The 20,002-nt window shown below is 36.2% G+C and overlaps 3 protein-coding genes across 5 annotated transcripts; 2 read left to right on the forward strand and 1 right to left on the reverse strand.

The window, feature by feature from the left end:
- Positions 1 to 1,166: 1,166 nt before the first annotated feature.
- Positions 1,167 to 3,076, reverse strand: LOC311305274 (uncharacterized protein). The gene is made up of 2 exons (XM_084432879.1): positions 2,558 to 3,076; positions 1,167 to 1,493 (listed from the first exon to the last, which is right to left on the reverse strand). The coding sequence occupies exons 1-2, from the start codon at positions 2,839 to 2,841 to the stop codon at positions 1,253 to 1,255; spliced, it is 525 nt and encodes a 174-aa protein (XP_084289005.1). The 5' UTR covers positions 2,842 to 3,076; the 3' UTR covers positions 1,167 to 1,252.
- Positions 3,077 to 4,646: 1,570 nt separating this feature from the next.
- dhcr24 (24-dehydrocholesterol reductase) lies at positions 4,647 to 14,277 on the forward strand. Its single transcript, XM_084432507.1, has 9 exons — positions 4,647 to 5,098; positions 6,068 to 6,226; positions 6,431 to 6,536; positions 7,848 to 7,966; positions 8,051 to 8,314; positions 9,270 to 9,413; positions 10,170 to 10,367; positions 12,817 to 12,995; positions 13,158 to 14,277. Exons 1-9 carry the CDS (start codon positions 4,868 to 4,870, stop codon positions 13,309 to 13,311), a joined length of 1,554 nt encoding a protein of 517 aa, XP_084288633.1. The 5' UTR covers positions 4,647 to 4,867; the 3' UTR covers positions 13,312 to 14,277.
- Positions 14,278 to 16,622: 2,345 nt separating this feature from the next.
- On the forward strand, positions 16,623 to 19,788 carry LOC311304525 (transmembrane protein 205). 3 transcript variants are annotated; one of them, XM_084431582.1, is made up of 4 exons: positions 16,623 to 16,765; positions 17,689 to 17,837; positions 18,162 to 18,325; positions 19,077 to 19,788. In XM_084431582.1, the coding sequence occupies exons 2-4, from the start codon at positions 17,738 to 17,740 to the stop codon at positions 19,377 to 19,379; spliced, it is 567 nt and encodes a 188-aa protein (XP_084287708.1). In that variant the 5' UTR covers positions 16,623 to 16,765; positions 17,689 to 17,737; the 3' UTR covers positions 19,380 to 19,788. The 3 variants fall into 3 exon arrangements, with proteins under 3 accessions (XP_084287708.1, XP_084287710.1, XP_084287709.1); XM_084431584.1 differs by having other exon boundaries at positions 16,764 to 17,101; positions 19,077 to 19,782; XM_084431583.1 differs by lacking the exon at positions 16,623 to 16,765 and adding an exon at positions 16,937 to 17,551 and having other exon boundaries at positions 19,077 to 19,782.
- The last annotated feature ends 214 nt before the right edge of the window (positions 19,789 to 20,002 follow it).

Raw genomic sequence — 20,002 nt, forward strand, 5'->3', positions numbered from 1 at the left:
TGTCTAGAACATCTCTCCTCTAGCTAACTCCCCTCTTCATGCTTCTCTCTCCTCCACTCCCCACACCCCCCTTCATGTGCACACGCACTAACCCCCCAACCCCCACCCCCAAATCATTCTTGACGGTTATTGGCTGGAACACTGTTTGTTATGTTTCGTGGTCCAGGCTGGGCCAGTTTGTTTTTCTTGCCGTTTGTGGAGCCTGGGCTGTCTACAGAGACCGCGTTTTTTTACAGTTTGTTCAGGGGACAGGCTAGCGGATAGTGAGGAGATGTTTGCTGTATGTGACAAAAAAAAATTCAGCCTAAAAAACATGTGACATCGCTTAGAGCACCTTTAACAAAAACAATATATATATATATATATATATATATATATATATATTAGTGCTGTCAAATCGATTAATCGCAATTAATCGCATCTAACATAAAAGTTTTGTTTATATAATATGTGCGTATATATGATTATATTTATTCATAAATTATAAATATATGTGTGTGTGTGTGTGTATAAATATACATATACATATACATATATATATATATATATATATATATATATATATAATATACAAACACACACACATATATATATATATATATATATGCATACATAAATAGGTGTGTACACGCACACACAGACACATATAATATACACATATGATATATATATATATATATATATATATATATATATATATATAAACAAAAACTTATGTTAGATGTTAATCGTGATTAATCTATTTGAAAACACTAATATATATATATACACTAATATGATAATATACTGTATAGCACTTTATGTTGACATCTTGTGGTTCACAGACTGTGGCAGACTGAATAAGCATCCATATGTAGAAGATTTTTTTTAAGTATAAGGTGTGCTTCAAACATTCAGGCATTAGAATATTTTCTAAAATGTGATTGATCAGTTATTGAAAGAGTGGGAGACAGAAGGCCTACCTAAAATTAAAGCCACATCTCTTGTAAAATGCATTACATTATGTTTAATGAGAGATAAACCACATATTTCCAATAGCTTACGTATAGATTTTACATTTATAATGCATTTTATTTGAGAAAAGGCTGTTAACACATGGTTCCGACGAAAACCATCTCAAGAGGCCCAAAACACCCCCTCTGCGAGCTGTGGATTGTTAATGCCTGTTTCGTAGCTTCATCAACACTTGTTTGTGAATATTTTAGGGTGGGTAATCAGCTCCTCAGTTGGGGTCTCAAGGGATGAACAGATATCACACTTCGAAACTGATCTCCCGTGAGCGTCCAAACAGAGGTTCAGTGAGCAGTTGTGTGTCCGAGTAGCTGCGCCTCAGGTGTGTGGAGCTCCTAGTGGTTTTGATGGCCACCTCATAAGGCGGAGGAGGTTCCATGTCCCAGTGAGGAGGCCGACCTCGACTGGTAGGGCTGAAGCAGGCTGGCTCCATGGGGGGATAGTCCAAATCATCACCATATACACATCGCCTTTGCACAGTCCTTCAAAATACAATCGCACATTATTATTATTAATACGTTCATACTGCAATATATATATATATATATATATATATATTTATAATATATATATATATATAGGCCTATATATACAGTATATATATATATATATATATATTACACTGGACCTGGATAACTGGGACCTAAATGAAAGGTTTTATACAGTTTATCAACACTAGAGGGCCTTTCAGTATCAGATAACAGCGCAGAGGAGCAGCAGCATTCTAAGACTTCTCATCTAAGTGTTTTTTAATGACATCTGAGGGTGGGGGAGAGGGGGAAAAGAAAGAGATATGGCTCAAATCTGGATGGATAAGGGTTATGGGTGGAAAAGTAAAATTATCTGCATGTTTTGTGTTAAAAGGTTTGTTAGAGGAAGTATGAGTTCAGAGATTAGCTTTCTGGGTGTTGGAACAATAATACAACACACACACCCACAGCCTATAAGAATTAGGATATTATTCACGAAATGTGTAACAAAGTAGTTTCTTTCAATTTGCAATTGTATATGGGTAACACTTTATTTTAATGTGTCCTTGTTATGCAGGTTACATGTATTTACTAATAGCAATAACTATAAATAAGGCATAATTACATGCAACTAACCATAAACCAAACCCTAATCCTACCCTAACCCACAGTAAGTAGGCTACATATAGTTAATTAATATTATTCAGTACTTAAATGTATAATTACACTGTAACAACAAGGGCACCTTAAAAAGTGTAACCTTTATAATTTACTTTGTAATACAAAAAAAGCTGCATTAAAATGGACAAGAGTTTATGTGAGTGCACATTTACGGATACTTTAATACAAAACGTTTTTTTGTTTTTCACGAAGGCTACTGAGAAAATCTGGCTTTTTTGACAGAGTTTGAGGGTTTCTGAAACTGCAAAGGTTGATAATAAGTATGACTCTAACGCACTTTTCGATGGAACCTCCTATGAATCATAAATTGCTCAAACTGATTTTATCTTCTGCGTTGATTTCATTTGATCAAACATCACTTTATGATCATTTATGATGCGTTTCTCCACACTTACCCGTGCAGAAAGACGGACTGGGATTCGGGGATGTGGTTTCCGGCCGGTGGGGTGAACATGACTTGACTGTAGTCGTGGCTGTACTCTTCATTATAAGGCACCGGGGTTCTCTTGCCGTTCATAGCCCAGAAAAGTCCTAAAATGAGCATCACCGCCCCGAGCACCACACAGCACATGCTGAACGCCTGCAGTCGACTTTGATTAGAAGTTAGAAAAGCGGTGGAGCCACCGGTGACTATTAAAAATACTCCAATAAAAATAGCGCCATGATGTAGTGAAGGCATAATGTAAGTTCATATCATTGATCTATCTGGAATGGTCCGCGCGCATCTTAAGCTTCAGGGTGATATCGAGACTCCAGGGTGAAGCGTTCTGCATTGGTTCAATTCTAAAGGAAATAGTTTCATATTACCCACTTTCTTGATTTAATCACTTGTAGCTAAAATAAAAAGGACATACAATGTCACAACGCCTGCACTCGATGGAGTTGCCGTTCACGCGCTTCAGGTTCAGTCCATGCTGTCAAATGAGCGCAGCTGCTTTGCTGTCAAACTCCTCTGTCATTATAAGAGCATCATTAGAGTTCATGCCCCACCCAAGAGCCGTCTGTAGGCCAGATGCTTATTGGCATGAATTTAAAATTATGATTCCCAACAAGAAGTCATGTAGATCCTTAAAGGAGCTATTTGTTGTAGGCTACGTGGCGACCTAAACCTTTTTTTTTTAAATAGATTTGTCTCGTATAAACAGGTTCAAATGAAAATCCAGTTGATAAATACGTTACATTCGTTGTAGCCTATATCAATGTGAATCGTTCGTTTGCCGGTTAACCCTTCATGAGATGCTCAATCATGACGTCAGTTTGTAGGTCCACTAATTATTTAGAAATAAATTGCTCTGAAATTTCATGAGCTTTTAGATTGTTCTTATAGGGTTTGTGTGTGTGTGTGTGTATATATATATATATATATACAGTTCTATGTATACTATATACAGTACTGTATACAGTGTATGCAGTACTGTATACAGTGTATGCAGTACTATATACAGTATACAGCGTGTATACTGTACGTAACATATATATATATATATATATATATATATATATATATATATATGATACATACCCACACACACACACATATATATATATATATATATGTATATGTGTGTGTATGTATGTATGTATATATATATATATATATATATATATATATATATATATATATATATATATATATATATAAATGCTATATACAGTATACACACACATAGCCTATATACCTATGTAAACAGTAATATTGTGAAATAGTATTACAATTTAAAATGATGGTTTTCTATTTTCATATACTTTCAAATATAATTAATTTCTGTGATGCAAAGCTGAATTTTCAGCATCATTACTCCAGTCTTCAGTGTCACAGAAATCATTCTAATATGATGATAATAATATTTCACAATATTACTGTGTTTTGTTGTTGTTGTTGTTGTTTGTTTTTTTGATCAAATAAATGCAGGCATGATGAGTAGAATAATCTTCTTTCAAACACATTAAAAGTAGGCTAATGTTTCCTATACACTGTAGGCCTATATAGCTAGTGGTTCCTTTTTGTTTATATTTTGTGAAACATATAAAATGTTCTAGGAACGTGCCTTACAACCATTAAAAAAAAATTCTCAGAACGTTCAAGTAGCCTAATGTTAATGTTAACCATGGACCTTATTTTACTTATAAGTTAGAAACCGCTAAAAACCACCTTGCTGTGCTAAACCTGGAAAAGAATTCGATAAAATAGCACATTATAGTATTTGAACCATATTTAAAATGTTACCATTAAAAAATATCAAGAGTTAAGCTCAGCATGTCAGACATGTGCCTGTAACTGTACTCTAGTCACCTCATTTCGGAACTGCTGAATGATAATGAATGAACTCATCGCACCGAGTCAATGGTGTGACGGTGATTCTTTTTTGTGATTGGCTGAAGAGACGATACGAAACCACTGGCATCATCTGATTTGACGCTCTACTGACCAATCACCGCATGCTGGGGGCGGTGCTCAGACCACCTGGAAAATACATGCAAAATATAATGACAAATCGTAAGCGTGCAAGTATTGAGAAAGGTCGCATAACGAATACAAGTCGAATGAAATGACAGTTTAGTAGACCGCGTTAATGCATGTGTTTTATGTTCTTCCGTTGTAAATACAAATAAAAGCATTTGCCAAAGGAAAGTCAAGAAACAAGCTCCATGCTCTCTTAAAGTCCTTTGAAATTAGGCGACTCGTGATTTAAAAAGCTGTCGGAATGGATCCGTTGTTATATTTGGGTGGGTTTGTTGTTTTGTTTTTATTATGGATTAAAGTAAAGGGCTTGGAGTACGTGATAATACACCAGAGATGGATCTTTGTTTGTCTCTTTCTCCTCCCCTTATCCGTCATCTTTGATGTGTACTATTACCTGCGCGCGTGGATCATCTTCAAGATGTGCTCAGCGCCCAAACAGCACGACCAGCGAGTCAGAGACATCCAGAGACAGGTAACGGCAAAACCTCATGCTTTAGCTTATTCATAGAGCCTGGGATTTTTATACTGTACTTTCATGTAGTATTTCATATATTATACTTCAATACTGCACTTAAGAAAATCAGGATCTGATTGCATTTTTTTGTTCAATATTTATTCAGTAGGCTAGTCTACATCAGTGAGATTGATCATGCATTCTGCATTAAAATTCGAAATTCATGTAAAGCCTAATACTAATGAATATGCATGAAAAACATTAAATGTGCCTTATCTATTAAGCGAGTGCCTCTTTAAGGAATTCTGATTAAAAAAAAAGTTAAAAAAAATACGGTATAATAAAAAGTAGCAAGGATCGTCCCCATACAGGTCGCGGTTGTAATGGGGTGACAGGGCGTGGCCAAAAGGTAGTGACACGCCCCTACTATTCGTCATAACAATAACAGCTTTGGTGCACCTGTCATGGCAACTAAAAGTAAAACACTTTAAAATCGTTTCTGGTTATTGAAATAAAGCTAAAATAAAATATAAATATTATAAGAAAAATTACAACGGAAATAAAGTACATAAGTTTCTAAAACTGAAATAAAAATAAATTAATGCTACATAGAAATATTAAACAACAAAAAACTAACTAGCACAAAATTACCAACACTGAAACTTAAAAAAAAGAAGAATAAACACTATAATATTATATAAATAATACTAAAATAACACTGAGGTGCACAAATATGAATATGTCAAACTGATAAAAAAAATAGACTAATTACTCAATTGAGTAATTAATCAAATTGAACTTGAAATTACTTGAAACATAGTAGTATGTAAAAGATATACAAGATAGTGTAGCTGTTTTATTGCTGAATAAATGTAAAAAAAAAAAAAAAATTAAGAATGCATAAATATATTAAGACTTAATATTAAGAAATATTAAGACTTTGATGCAATTTGATTTTAATAAAATGTGATGATTTCAATGTTTCAGGTGCGAGAATGGAAAAAAGACGGGGGAAAGAAGAAATATATGTGCACAGGTCGTCCAGGATGGTTGACTGTGTCCCTCAGGGTGGGAAAATACAAGAAGACGCACAAGAACATCATGATTAACATGATGGACATCCTGGAGGTGGACACAAAACGGCAGGTAGCTGTTGCCAAACATGCAAAATTGTTTAGATATCTTCTCCTCATTAAAAGTTTGGAAAGAAAATGCTTTCAGTGGACAGTAAAAATGTCTGTAGATAAGAATTAAAAAAATTATTTGCATCATATGTGATTATTAAAGTTAATGTAAAGAGAGGTAATGTACCAAATCAAACAACAAATCAAGCGTTTACCAATTTTCCAGGTGGTGCGTGTTGAACCTTTAGCTAACATGGGTCAGGTGACCGCTCTGCTCAACGCTATTGGCTGGACACTGCCTGTGTTGCCTGAACTTGATGACCTCACAGTTGGTAGGTTATGAGAGAGAATCTATAATCAAACAAATGTTTAAAGTGCCCTTTTATCATGCTTTTTTTTGTGTGGATATTATCTTTCATGTAGTGTGATATAGCTGCAAAATTTTAAAGATCAAAGTGCATGATAGATTTCCCAAGAACCAATTTTATAACTGCCTGAAACGAGTCGTCAGCAATTCCAGCCTTACTTCCTGCACGAACCTACGTAGGTTTGCATAATTTGCATAATGTCAGTGTATGTTCTCCATTGGCTGCCTGCGAACAACGTCAACTTTGACCCTCAAACACCGTAGTTGTAGCTGAGTGTTGTCGACATTTCAAGAATACGCTTTTGTCAGCGTTATGAAAGCAAATCCACTTTGCATGCACTTCAAAAGGAAAAGGACACCATCGTTACTGTTCGTATCACGGTGTAAACATGTGCCTCCGAAGCTGAAATTCAGCTATGGTAAATTTGCAGGGAAAAGTATGTGAGCCCTTGCACATGACTATCTGGATAAATTCAATAATACATGCACAAAAAGGGTTCGCATACTTTACCCAGCATCCGTGTGTTAAGCCTAGTTGTTTGTTACTAAGCCTCAGATTACAGCAAACTCTTATTTATGTGGCGTCTAGATGCATTTGAGTATTTTCTATTCAGCACACAGTAACACTTCTCTCCATTTAGATGAAGATTGTAAATCATCTCTGACCTGAATAATCTCTCCCTCTCTTTCCGCATGCTCCGCAAGGGATTTGTTTAATGTCTCTGAGCACTTGCAGATATTCGCTTTCTTTAAATGGAGCATAACGTTCTCTCCTGATCAATATTATATGCCATGTGTGGTGCATCAGAGGCTGCTCTTAATTAGGTTTCAATGAGGCAGATTAGATTTGGGGCGGATACGGGGTCCTATTGCTGAAAGTGTTTATAGATCCCAGAAAGGAGCGCTCATTGGCGGAGAATTGTTTTATACTCTCTCTCCTTCAAATTCATTTGTAATTCTGTAGAGACACAGTGCTTAGTAATAAGACATGGGAAAGGTGTGTTGTGTTTGTGAAGTGTTGGACGATAGGAGATATTTCTGGCCACATGTATTGATTCCTATATCTTTGTAACCATAAGCACCGTATCAAAGCAATAGTTTTATACAATACCATTTCTAAAAGCAGTTTAGAGCTGTGCATCTGCAATCAAAGGTCAGTTATTTGGACTTTTGATCCTTTCTTTTTAGCTCCCAGTTGGCACTTTTCCAAATTTGCTTTCCAAATATATTATCAGTGTATTTTTTCAAGTGTTTGAAAGTGTCTCTAATGATTCAGGTGGGCTGGTAATGGGAACAGGCATCGAGTCTTCATCTCACATCTACGGCCTGTTCCAGCACATTTGTGTGGCCTTTGAGCTGGTGTTGGCTGATGGTAGTCTGGTCCGCTGCACTGAGGTGAGTCCATTGTGACAGAGTATATAAAATGCACACACATAGATAGGTTAAATATCTTTATTAAAACAAAATTCTTGCTCACAGAAAGAAAACTCTGACCTGTTCTATGCCGTTCCTTGGTCCTGCGGGACTCTGGGGTTCTTGGTTGCGGCGGAGATCCGGATAATTCCAGCTCGAAAATGGGTGAAGCTTTGTTACGAACCTGTACGAGGCTTGGATGCTATTTGCAAGAAGTTTGCAGAGGAATCAGCCAATAAGGAGAACCAGTTTGTGGAGGGACTGCAGTACTCTCGGGACGAGGCCGTGATTATGACGGGCACCATGACAGATTATGCAGAACCTGACAAGGTGATAATGAAAATTCTGTAATCTGATTGTTTTTTCTTAGAATTTTTTTTATGGCCCACTTATTGAAGCTTGTTTCTGCCATGGATAAAAAAAAAAAAGAAAGAAGGTAGGTAATTGAGAGTTGAAGGTAATTTTATCTCACAATTCTGACTATTTTTCTTGCAATTACGAGTTTATATTTCACAATTCTTGTCAAAATTGCGTAAAACTTGCAATTGTGATAAAAAAAGTCTGAATTCTTTGTAAAACTTGCAATTGTGAGAAAAATCTAAATTGTATGTTAAACTCGCAATATTGAGAAAGAAAGTCTGAATTCTGTGTCAAAGTCAAAATTCGGAGAAAAAAAGTCAGAATTGAGTTTTTAAGACGCAATATTGAAAATAAAAGTCAGAAATGTGTGTTAAATTTGCAATTGTGAGAGAAAAAAGTCAGAATTGAGTGTTAAACTCACAATTGTGAGAAAAAGTCCAGATTCCATGTTAAATTTGAAATTCTGAGAAAAAAATTCTGAATTCTGTTAAACTTGCAGTTGAAAAGCAAGTTAGATTTGAGTTTCAAACTCACAATTCCGAGAAAAAAGGTAGAATTGAGGGTTAAACTCGCAATTCTGAGAAAAAAAAAGGCAGAATTGAGTTTTAAACAAAATTCAGACAAAAAAGGTCAGAATTGAGTGTTAAACCCACAATTCTGAGAAAAAAAGGGAGAACTGATTGTTGAACTCACAATTCTGAGAAAAAAATTCGGAATCGTGAGATAAAAATGTGCAATTATCTTTTTTATTTTTTTTTATTCCGTGGTGGAAACAAGCTTCCATACCCACTTGCCTGTTCACATATTGGCAACGGCCCACTTTCTCAATGACAGTCGTGTGATTATTATGGAAACATTTACAATTAAACCCCATTGCATTATCATTCAGATTCTTTTTCTCTCTGTCTCTCCCTTTGTCTGTTAGACAAACTGTATAGGTTACTATTTCAAGCCGTGGTTCTTTCGGCATGTGGAGGGTTTCCTCAAGCAGAACCGTGTAGCAGTGGAGTACATTCCTCTCCGGCACTACTACCACAGACACACCCGCAGCATTTTCTGGGAACTACAAGTAAATTACTCAACAAAATCACCCAATTATATGCCTTTTTTCATATTTGTTTTTCAAGAAATAATAACAATAACTGTCATCATCTTGCTTTGCATTTGGGATATGAATAATATCAGACTCTTATTGAGACAGTCATAGTTTTAACTTTCAATTTGGCTTTTGGTTTGTGGTGTACTGTACACTTCAAATGCATCAAGAGTTTGAAACACTTAGTCAGACACATGCTTCCTCCTCTATGGGTTGCATTAGCGTAAGCATTTTTCATTTGTTCCATAATGCATAGTTAAAGAGACAACTGTTATTCTTCTCTTCCATCTTAATAAAGCGACGTCTCTCGCTCTCTCTTTCTCTTAACCCTTCTGTCTCACTCTCAAACATTCTCACACACAGTTTTGATGCATTACATCCACTAAAGCCTTCCATTAGCTACAGGAAGCATGCGTTGTCTGTTGATTGGCAGCACTAGTCTAACATTACTCAATAAATTATGCAGCAAAAGCTCAGGTCAGGAGTGTGCTTTGACTTTCAAACATGAATTTTGTGATCATAAAGAATGTTGTACATGTACAAATATTATTGCATTTGCTAACAGCACTTCCTGTAATATTCGTGCAAACACTCATCGGTCAGCCCATTTATTTTCTGTCTTATTCTATATCTTGTTCCCCTTTACTTTTTCATCTATCAACCATGTAAACTTTGGTTTGCTTTTCCATCACATTTCCTTCCACCATTTCCTTGTTGTCTGTTTTTCAGGACATCATTCCGTTTGGGAATAACCCGTTGTTCAGGTATGTGTTTGGCTGGATGGTTCCTCCTAAAATCTCTCTGCTGAAGCTCACGCAGGGAGAGACCATCCGCAAACTGTACGAGCAGCACCATGTGGTGCAGGACATGCTGGTCCCCATGAAACACATCAAGACCTCCATCCTACGCTTCCACGAGGACATACACGTGAGACACACAAACACACACAAACATGTGGTGACAAATTGTTGGCTAATATTATAAATCTGTACTTTTTTTGTCTGCTATATTTCATGTTAAACATGCTAAAGTTTTAAAACAGAATTCTTTATTTATTGAAAAAAGCAGGCATCAAAATATAGTTGTTTATATGAAAGTCTGTTCCGGTAATGCTCACCACAGACTTTATTTTGCTCAAAAATCGAAAGCTGCTATTCTGAAAACACATTAGAAATTCTCATGGGAACCCATGACTCAAAAAGCTAATTCTCTGCCAGACTACAAACTGAACAGCTCTAAAGCAGCCAAACCAGAGCAATGTAAAAAGGGCCAATACACTCACACACATACTGTATATATTACATTTTAACATTTCTGTTTTCCATTTTAATGTGTTCAAAAGTGTAATTTATGCATGATAAATTGAATTTTCAGCATCATTACTCCAGTGTCACATAATCCTTCAGAAATTATTCTAATATGATTATTATCCGTATTACTGGTGCTCAATTATTAATAATGGTTCTTACTTGTATTAATGTTGAAAACAGTTTTTGCTGCTTATTTATGTGAAAACTTCTTTCGGGATGAATAGAAAGTTTACAGCATTTATTTGAAATATAAATCTTTTGTAACATTATCAATGAAACTGAAAACCTTAAAGGGATACTCCACTTTTTTGGGGTTACCCCAGAGTTACCCCAGAGTTAAATAGTTGAGTTTTACCGTTTTCGAATCCAATCAGCTGATCTCCGGGTCTGGCAGCACCACTTTTAGCATAGCTTAGCATAGATCATTGAATCGGACAAGACCATTAGCATCTCTCTCAAAAAAATGACCAAAGAGTTTCGATATTTTTCCTATTTAAAACTTGACTCTTCTGTAGTTACATCGTGTACTAAGACCGACGGAAAATGAAAAGTTGCTATTTTCTAGGCTGATATGGCTAGGAACTATACTCTCATTCCTGCGTAATAATCAAGAAACTTCGCTGCCGTACCATGAGTGCAGCAGGCGTAATGATAAGACGCAGCGCCTGAAAAAAGTCCCCAGCTCTGTAACTTCCAACGTGACCAGGACTAAGTTTGTCTAACCTATTAGACCTATTTTCAGGCGCTGCATCATATCATTACGCCTGCTGCACTCATTTTACGGCAGCAAAGTTTCTTGATTATTACGCAGGAATGAGAGTATAGTTCCTAGCCATATCAGCCTAGAAAATCGCAACTTTACATTTTCCGTCGGTCTTAGTACACGATGTAACTACAGAAGAGTCAAGTTTTAAATAGGAAAAATATCGAAACTCTTTGGTCATTTTTTTGAGAGAGATGCTAATGGTCTTGTCCGATTCAATGATCTATGCTAAAAGTGGTACCGCCAGACCCGGAGATCGGCTGAATGGATTCGAAAACGGTAAAACTCAACTATTTAACTCTGGGGGAGTTGTAAAATGAGCCTATTTCCAAAAAAAGTGGAGTATCCCTTTAAAACTCACCTTTGATCACCAAAATTACGTTCATATTTAAAATTCTTCATGCCTTAAAATAGCTTGAATGTAACTCTAAACCCTTGCCTCATGTAGTATACGCAGTTCTATGAATATGCAAATTAGCCCCGCCTCCACTCACTCACACCAGCTCAGAGATCCATTCGTTGACGATCACACGTTGACCTGATTGGTACGCGATTTCAAACCGCGTTTTTGAGACTGTCTTTGGTTCACTGCAATTTTAAGGAGAAAATACTCATACTATTTGTATGCAAGGTTTTGGATATCACATAAAGAAACTCTGGATGGAAACGCCAAGATGTGCATAAATTCAAAAATGTGCATAAAAAACGTATGCGCTCACTTGAGGCGGATATTTTTTTCTTTTTTATCCAGTAAGAAAACGTGCATAAAGTATGATGGAATCACATTTACCAAATAAATTCCTCGATGCGCATCAAAAATGTGACTTTTTACAATGTGACGGCATAACTGGACCAACCAGCAGACAGATCTAGTTGCATAGCATCTGAAATATTGTTTTAGTCATTCTCTGAAATGGCTTAGGCAATTATACCAAATAACTTTGACAACAGACTCAACGCTATGCGATATTCCAATTTTGCGCACAAGTTAAATTCACAACTTTGGATGGAAACATCGCTAATGAAAACTGGAGTAATGATTCTGAAAAATTCAGCTTTGATCACAAGAATATATTACATTTTTTTTTAAATTCAAAAAGAAAAGTTATTTTAAATCGTAATAATATTTCACAGTATCACTGTTTTGATGAATGTTTGTTCAAATAAATGCAGCCTTGGTGAGCAATAAGAGACTTCTTTCAAAAACATAATAAAAAAACTTGACTGATCCCATGTTTTGAATGATAGTGTATATGCAATGTACTACATTTAGTGCATTTTCTCATGGTGATGTGTGTTGTAGGTGTATCCTCTGTGGCTGTGTCCCTTCATGCTGCCCAATCAGCCGGGAATGGTGCATCCTAAAGGAAATGAAGATGAACTGTATGTTGATATCGGAGCGTATGGGGAGCCCCAAGTCAAACACTTTGAAGCCAAATCATCCACGCGCCAGCTGGAGAAGTTTGTTAGAGAGGTTCATGGGTCAGTTATCACTTTTCACCTTTCCATTAGTTGGCAAAGACTGGCCTAAATTTCAATAACCATGTTTTGAAATTCTGTAAAATTGTAAGTGATAAAAGTCTTTAAAACATTATTGTCACAGAAATACCCGGGTATTTTATAACACAGCACTTCCATATCTAGATTCCAGATGCTGTATGCTGATGTATACATGGAACGACAGGAATTCTGGGAGATGTTCGATGGAACACTGTATCATAAACTCAGAGAGCAGCTCGACTGTAAAGATGCATTTCCTGAAGTATTTGACAAAATCTGCAAGTCTGCAAGACACTGAATCAAAGCAAACCTGAAAGGTGTGACCAGCAAAACAGCCAAATAAACTGTACAACGCTTTTGCTGAATAACATGAGCACATTGGGACAGATACACTTAAAGGGCAAATACTCTTATTTCTTGAAGGAACACCAGCTAAGTTTCAAATTTCAACTCCTATGTCTGTATTTGAGACAAAAAACAAAGGCCCTTATTATTATTTAATTTTTTTAAGTTTCACTTGATAAGATTCACTTAAGCAATATATGGTGCTTAACAGATCAGTAGTTTATGTACATTCAAATGTGAATAAATATAAATTATAAATGAAACTATTTAGAAAACGTTGACTAATGATCTGTTAAGCATCATATGACAAACATTTATTATAAGAGCTACTATTGAAGCTATATAGGACTAGAATATATATATATATACGTATACATGCAATAACATCTTTTTTTATTTCATGCTGGAAATGAGCTTCCATAATTACCAATGATTATTAAAACAAGTGAAATTTAAGAACAAATTCTTTATTTTCCTACATTGTCAATGTTTCCTACCTCACACTAGATGTCTTAACAATATCTAACCTACTGATTTATTTTAGAGGTGTGTTGAAAGGGATATTTTATATACTAAAAACATTAAAGCGCTTAATATACGCCTGGCACCATTTGTGAATGTGTTTAGCATTTGTTTTCAACCCATAATGTACCACTTTTTAATATGAAAAATATATTTGTGCGTATTATGAAAGTTAGTCAGTTATTCAGTTACATAGGTTAGTATTTTGTCTAAAAAACATAAGCCATTTTTTTTTTTTTTTTTTTATCTAAATATCATATGTGTGGCCTTCTGAACTTGTTTTTGCCCTTTTATACTGTTCACACAGTATATATTCTGTATTTGTATTTTCAGTGTGCTGGATGTCACATACTTAGCAGTCTCAAAATATCCATTAAAATGAATAATTTAAACCATACAGACTGTCCTGCTGTTGATGTCATTGAATTTTGCTTTGATCAATATAAATGTTCAGTATCTAATAATGGAGCTTCCGCAGAGTTTTTTTCTGGTGATGATGGCAGTGCTTAATGTGTATGGGCTGGGTTGGAGTGGATTTATGCCTGAGGAATATATACCATAAAAACTATCATCCATCTGGCCCGAATGAACATCATCTGCTCCCAGTCTCTCCCTGTAACATGATGCCGGTGTGAATTTCGACCCCCTTCCAAATTATTACCACCCCTCGTTGAAGTCAGTACCTGATTGCCTAATCCTAACCCCTACCCCACAACTAATCCTAAACCTACCAATACAAGGGGGGTAATAATTTGGCGGTGGTCGAAATTCGGCACAACACCGGCACTTCATGATAATACCTTGTTGAGCAGTCACCTCCATATCATATTAATTAAATATCTTTGCTTCAAGAGAACATTTTTCTTTTTTTGGCAACATTATAATATCCCTCCAAATCTAAACCATCATACAAATCTTCACTAATATCTATCAGTCATTAAAATGCACATAAATGATGGAAAACGCTTAAGGAAACACTTCTCCCATGTCTCCCTCTAGTGACTGAATTATACATTCAAGTCTTTTCTTTAATGGACCCACATGCCTATAAAACTGCCAGGTGAAATGTTGCCAGAAGGTTCAATCACAACATTGACAATCTATGTATTTTGAGTACATAAATAGCATTCTATCTATCTATCTATCTATCTATCTATCTATCTATCTATCTATCTATCTATCTATCTATCTATCTATCTATCTATCTATCTATCTTATGGCACAAGCACATTATTTCACAAAATAAGGTTTCTTAGATTTCAAATGTGAGGCAATGGATTCATTGTTCAAAATGAATCGGCATGTACCCACGATTTCTGATCCTTCGGAAATCATTTTAATATGTTGATTTGATGCTCAACAAACATTTATTATTATGTTGAAAACAGTTGTGCTATTTTTATTCTTTTTTTTTTTTTTTAACTGTGATACATTTTTCTGGATTCTTTGATACACATTTTCAAAGACCAGCATTTATTTGAAATAGAAATCTTTTGTAACATTTTAAAAGTCTTTACTGTCACTTTTGATCAATTGAATGCATCCTTAGTGAATAAAAGTATTAATTTCTCTCTCTCTCTCTTTTAATCTGACCAAATGTTTGAATACTGTTTTCACAAAAAAGTTAAGCAGCAAAAACAATTGTTTTCAACATTGATAATAAGAATAGTAAATGTTTCAAAGAATGATTTATGAAGGATCATGTGACACTGAAGACTGGAGTAATGATGCTGAACATTCAGCTTTACCATCACATAAATAAATTACATTTTAAAATGTATTCAAATAGACAATAATTATTTTAAACTGTAATATGTCACAATATTAGTTTTTACTGTATAAATAAATGCAGCCTTGGTGAGCATAAGATACTTTTTTCAAAAACATAGAAAAATATATATGTTTCCAATCTTTTAACAGGTACTGTATATGCGCTAAGCTTGTTGGAATTCAGTTAAGAATAAGATATGTACATTTTTCAAGTCTGGCCATTTTTCAAGTCTTTCTGTTCTATTATACATTCACAAATCCACTCACAAATGTTCATGAAGTCCCTGGTGTTTTTTGGTTTTGTTCTCATTTAGTTGCACATGGTAATTGCCCTGAACAATTGTTAATCAAAGCAGTGGGACAAACAGTAAAGAAAGCGCCCAAGAGAGTTACCCTGCCCTTTGCTCATTCACACTCATTAAATACAGACCAATGACATGTTGAGCACTAATGAATCCACCAGTTTGAACATGCCTTGTGAAGTGAAGTGATGGAGGGAGGGAGTGAATCCTCTGATTTTTTACAGTCAGAATAGCTATAATTAAAGTCTTTATCAGTTATCTGGTCCTTTGTTGAGGTGAATAGGCCCTAAATTCTCAACTGCTGACATATCAAACGGGTTGTCCAAATATTTTTCAAAAAGTAATTTGTTTTACTTAATTAAATAACAATAAGATTATTGTTTTCAATAATCAAAAAGAAGGCTACATTTATAGCCAAATGTTTGTGTGTGCTTAACCATTTTTTCAGGACAAATACCCAGATGTGAGCTAAATATGACTAAACATATTTTGTTTAACGTATTTTTTTCTATATATCCCATATAGACAGCAAAATGTGTGTATGTACATGCAAAACACCTTTTCCTTAATCAAGAATTACCGTAATCAAAAAGCATCCACATAAAGCACGGCCACCAGTATACAAACCACGCCCAACAATAACAAAAACACACAAACCACGCCCAACCGCATACGCAACACGTATAAACCCCGCCCACTGGTCTGACTGCCACAGAGTTACTACAGCTGCAGACCGGTTCCTCCTTCACCGTACGTTTATGGTGCTGTACCAACCGGCCAACGACGATTTACATAGTGACTGGTGATCGTCCGGTAAGTAGATCGACATCATGGTGAAAGCATGTGGCTGTAATGATATCCAGCCTGTCATAACCCTACAGGTGTAGCTTTCACATGACGCAACAAAAATTACGTGCTGCGAGAGCTTTTCTGTCTTGTACTGTAAGTTACGTCGGTGCAAAAAATCTATGGATTTGATCTGTTGGAAATAGTCGCGGTGCTTAATCGGAAGCTTTGGAAGTTGTTTGACACCGTGGCTGTGTCTCAACAGCTAGTGAGACGCCTACATAGACAGTACTTTCGGGGCATTATAGACGCGGGCAGGTGTCTATGCGTGCAGTCTCGGAACCAACCGACAATGCATTCTAGGTAGGCAGTTCAGCAGCTTTTGAGACACAGCCTACATTCTGGACATGGCGTTTGTGAATCGGCCTTTGCACAATAAAAGAGCACAAGTAGTGCAGTGCAGTCACGCAGACGATTTTTAAAGGGACAGTTCACCCAAAAATTATTTGTCAATTATTTACCCTCATGTCCTTTGTATGACTGCTGTGGAACACAAAACATGTTAGGCAGATTCAGTCACCCTTCACTTTCTTGGCATATTTTTCCATTCAATAGAAGTGAATGGTTACTGGGGTTGTCATTCTGGGTTAGGAGGAACAACATGGTGTGGGTGACAAAGTTTTCATTTTAGGGGTGAACAATCCCTTTAATTTGTTAGTCGGTGTACCTGGTATGATTCATATTAGATAGCAGATCTTATTTTAAGAAGGTTTGTTCCATTATGTTATGCCCTGTTACTCATGTGGGTGAAAGGTGAGTGCCTCCACCTCTTTTGTTTATAACGAAGAAAGTGTTTTGTAGTGTGCATCACATTAAGTACATGACTTAAGACTTGTACAAGACATTAACTCTTACATAAACTTGATGTATGAATGATTTTTCCATCACAGTGACTGTGAGTGAGTGAGGGAGGTGAAAGACGACAGTTTGCCCGTGACAATGACTACAGACAGAGAGCCTCCTGTCACTGCTAAACTCCTTCACCTCGTGTTTCTCTCCACCTTCTGGGGAATGCAGATATGGGTCACCTTCATATCGGGTAGGTGTGGTCACTGTCCCCCCCCCCCCATTTATTAATGAAATAAAAGGCCACTTAGGTATACTTGAAGAGAGTACCCTTTTATTGCATTTAAGTGCATTTAAGCAGTCAAGTGTCTGAAAAATGTACATTCAGTTCACACTTAAGTATTTTCTTTTAAAGGATATTATTTAATGTGTAATAAATTCTCCTTTTTTTAAAAAGTATGCTAAATGTACTTCCTTTAACACAAGGGTAGTTTTATACATTTATACAAATCTAAACAAGGTTTATAATATGCACAGTCCTTAAGGTTGTCTTGATTTTTACTTTTGTTTTGCTCAGGCTTTGTGATGGACAACCATCTAAACAGACACACGTTTGGCTTCATCCAGAGCAGGCTCTTCCCGTTTTACCTGCATATCGGCTCTGCCTGCGCTTTCTTCAACCTCACCATCTTCGCCATGTACCATCCCAGCAACATGCTGGATGACAAAGAAGCCTTCCAGGTATTCACAACAAAATGTTCCCAGATATGTGAAAAGATGTTCCTGAAATAGTTCATCCAAAAATGACGAATGGCCCTCAAATCTGTACGACTTCCTTTCCTCTTTGGAACATAAAAAGAAGATATTTAGAAAAATGTGCTTGTCACTTTTATTCATCAAATTACAATAAATGGCGACTGCAGCGTTCAAGCTTCAAAAAGGACACAAGATCACCATAAAAGACTTGAGCATGATATGTATTTATGTCTTCTGAAGTCATGTTAAAATTCTGAGTTGGAGACACAGCACATTATTCATTGATAATCTTAATGAGCTGAGAACCGCTGTAATTGAATCCTTGAGTCAGTGAATTGAACTTTAACTGAATCAGTCAGATTCATTTACACATCATTGGTTTTATGAACTGACTCCGCTGATTTATTGACTAAAATCAGAGTCCAAAGAATTAACTGAATCGAGCATCTCATGAATTCGTGAATGTTAAGATTTAAATTGTGACGGAGCCATAAAAGTCGACTCTCATTCAGTACTTTTATGATGCTTTTGCTTCCTTTTTGAATCTCCGGTTGCATGAAAAAGAGCGGCCAGCACATTCTTCAAAATATGTTCTTTTTTGTTCAATGGAAAATAGGAAGTCATACATGTTTGGAATGACATGAGGATGAATAAAAAAATATTTTAAGGTGAACTAACCTTTATGTAAGATGACAGACTCTCTCTTGATTCTACTAGCTTTCTGGTTTCTCCCCAGATCTTCATTTATTTTGTGTGTGTGACTGTGGCGGCAGTGAACGCCCAGTGGTTTGGTCAGATGACCTCGGAAATCATGGCGGACATGCACCTGATTGAGCAGGCCTGTGGATTGGGTCAGGACATCGGACTCTCGTCCAATCGGGAAGCCTACGCCAAGCTCTGCGAGACGGACCCCAAGTATAAAAAGCTGAGCGGTCGGCTGTGGCTGTACCACCTGCTGTCCTCTCTTTGTAACCTCTGCTGTATCGTGTGTAACGGATACAGCCTATATTACCTGGCAGAAAACCTCACCACCCTCTGATGACCTTCCTGCCTTATAGTGGAGTTATACTCCCACAGTGCAATGCAAAACCTTCGGTTAGTGTCTGTGTGACTCCTGCTGCTCTCAGGTACTGGATTACTTCCTGACAAATCTGCTCATTCTTGTGATGGGTTGTCTTTTTTTAATCTTTGTTGTGCTAGTTTTAGCATAGAATATGTATAGAGAATATTTGTTGTAAATGTTATAGATAATGGCTGTGGATATTTCAATTAAAAATATGTTACACTGCACGCTTGAGGAATGAGGGAAAAGAAAACGACACGCGAGTTTAAATGAACAAAAATGGGAAGTGGAAATATATTTTCTAAACGTTTCCTTTTTTTATATTGTAGAAGTTGTTATGGTTTTCTGAGCAACCTCACTCTATCACAAAAAATATATATTTTATAAAATTATTTGGTTTCTCTGTTTCAATAGCCAGCCTCACCCTTTTCTCCTGGACTAGGTGTGAATCTATCAACGTGTTCGCGCACAATCTTTCAGTGCACTTCTACATTTTAACAAGGATGAATATGCTAATTATGCTCTCATCTTAATGTTGAATTAGAGCTTAATTCACTCATTAAAGAATCCTGAAAAAATGTATCACGGTTCCCACAAAA

The sequence above is a fragment of the Rutilus rutilus genome (genome assembly GCF_951802725.1).
Source record: "Rutilus rutilus genome assembly, chromosome: 15".
Classification (NCBI taxonomy): Eukaryota; Metazoa; Chordata; class Actinopteri; order Cypriniformes; family Leuciscidae; genus Rutilus; species Rutilus rutilus.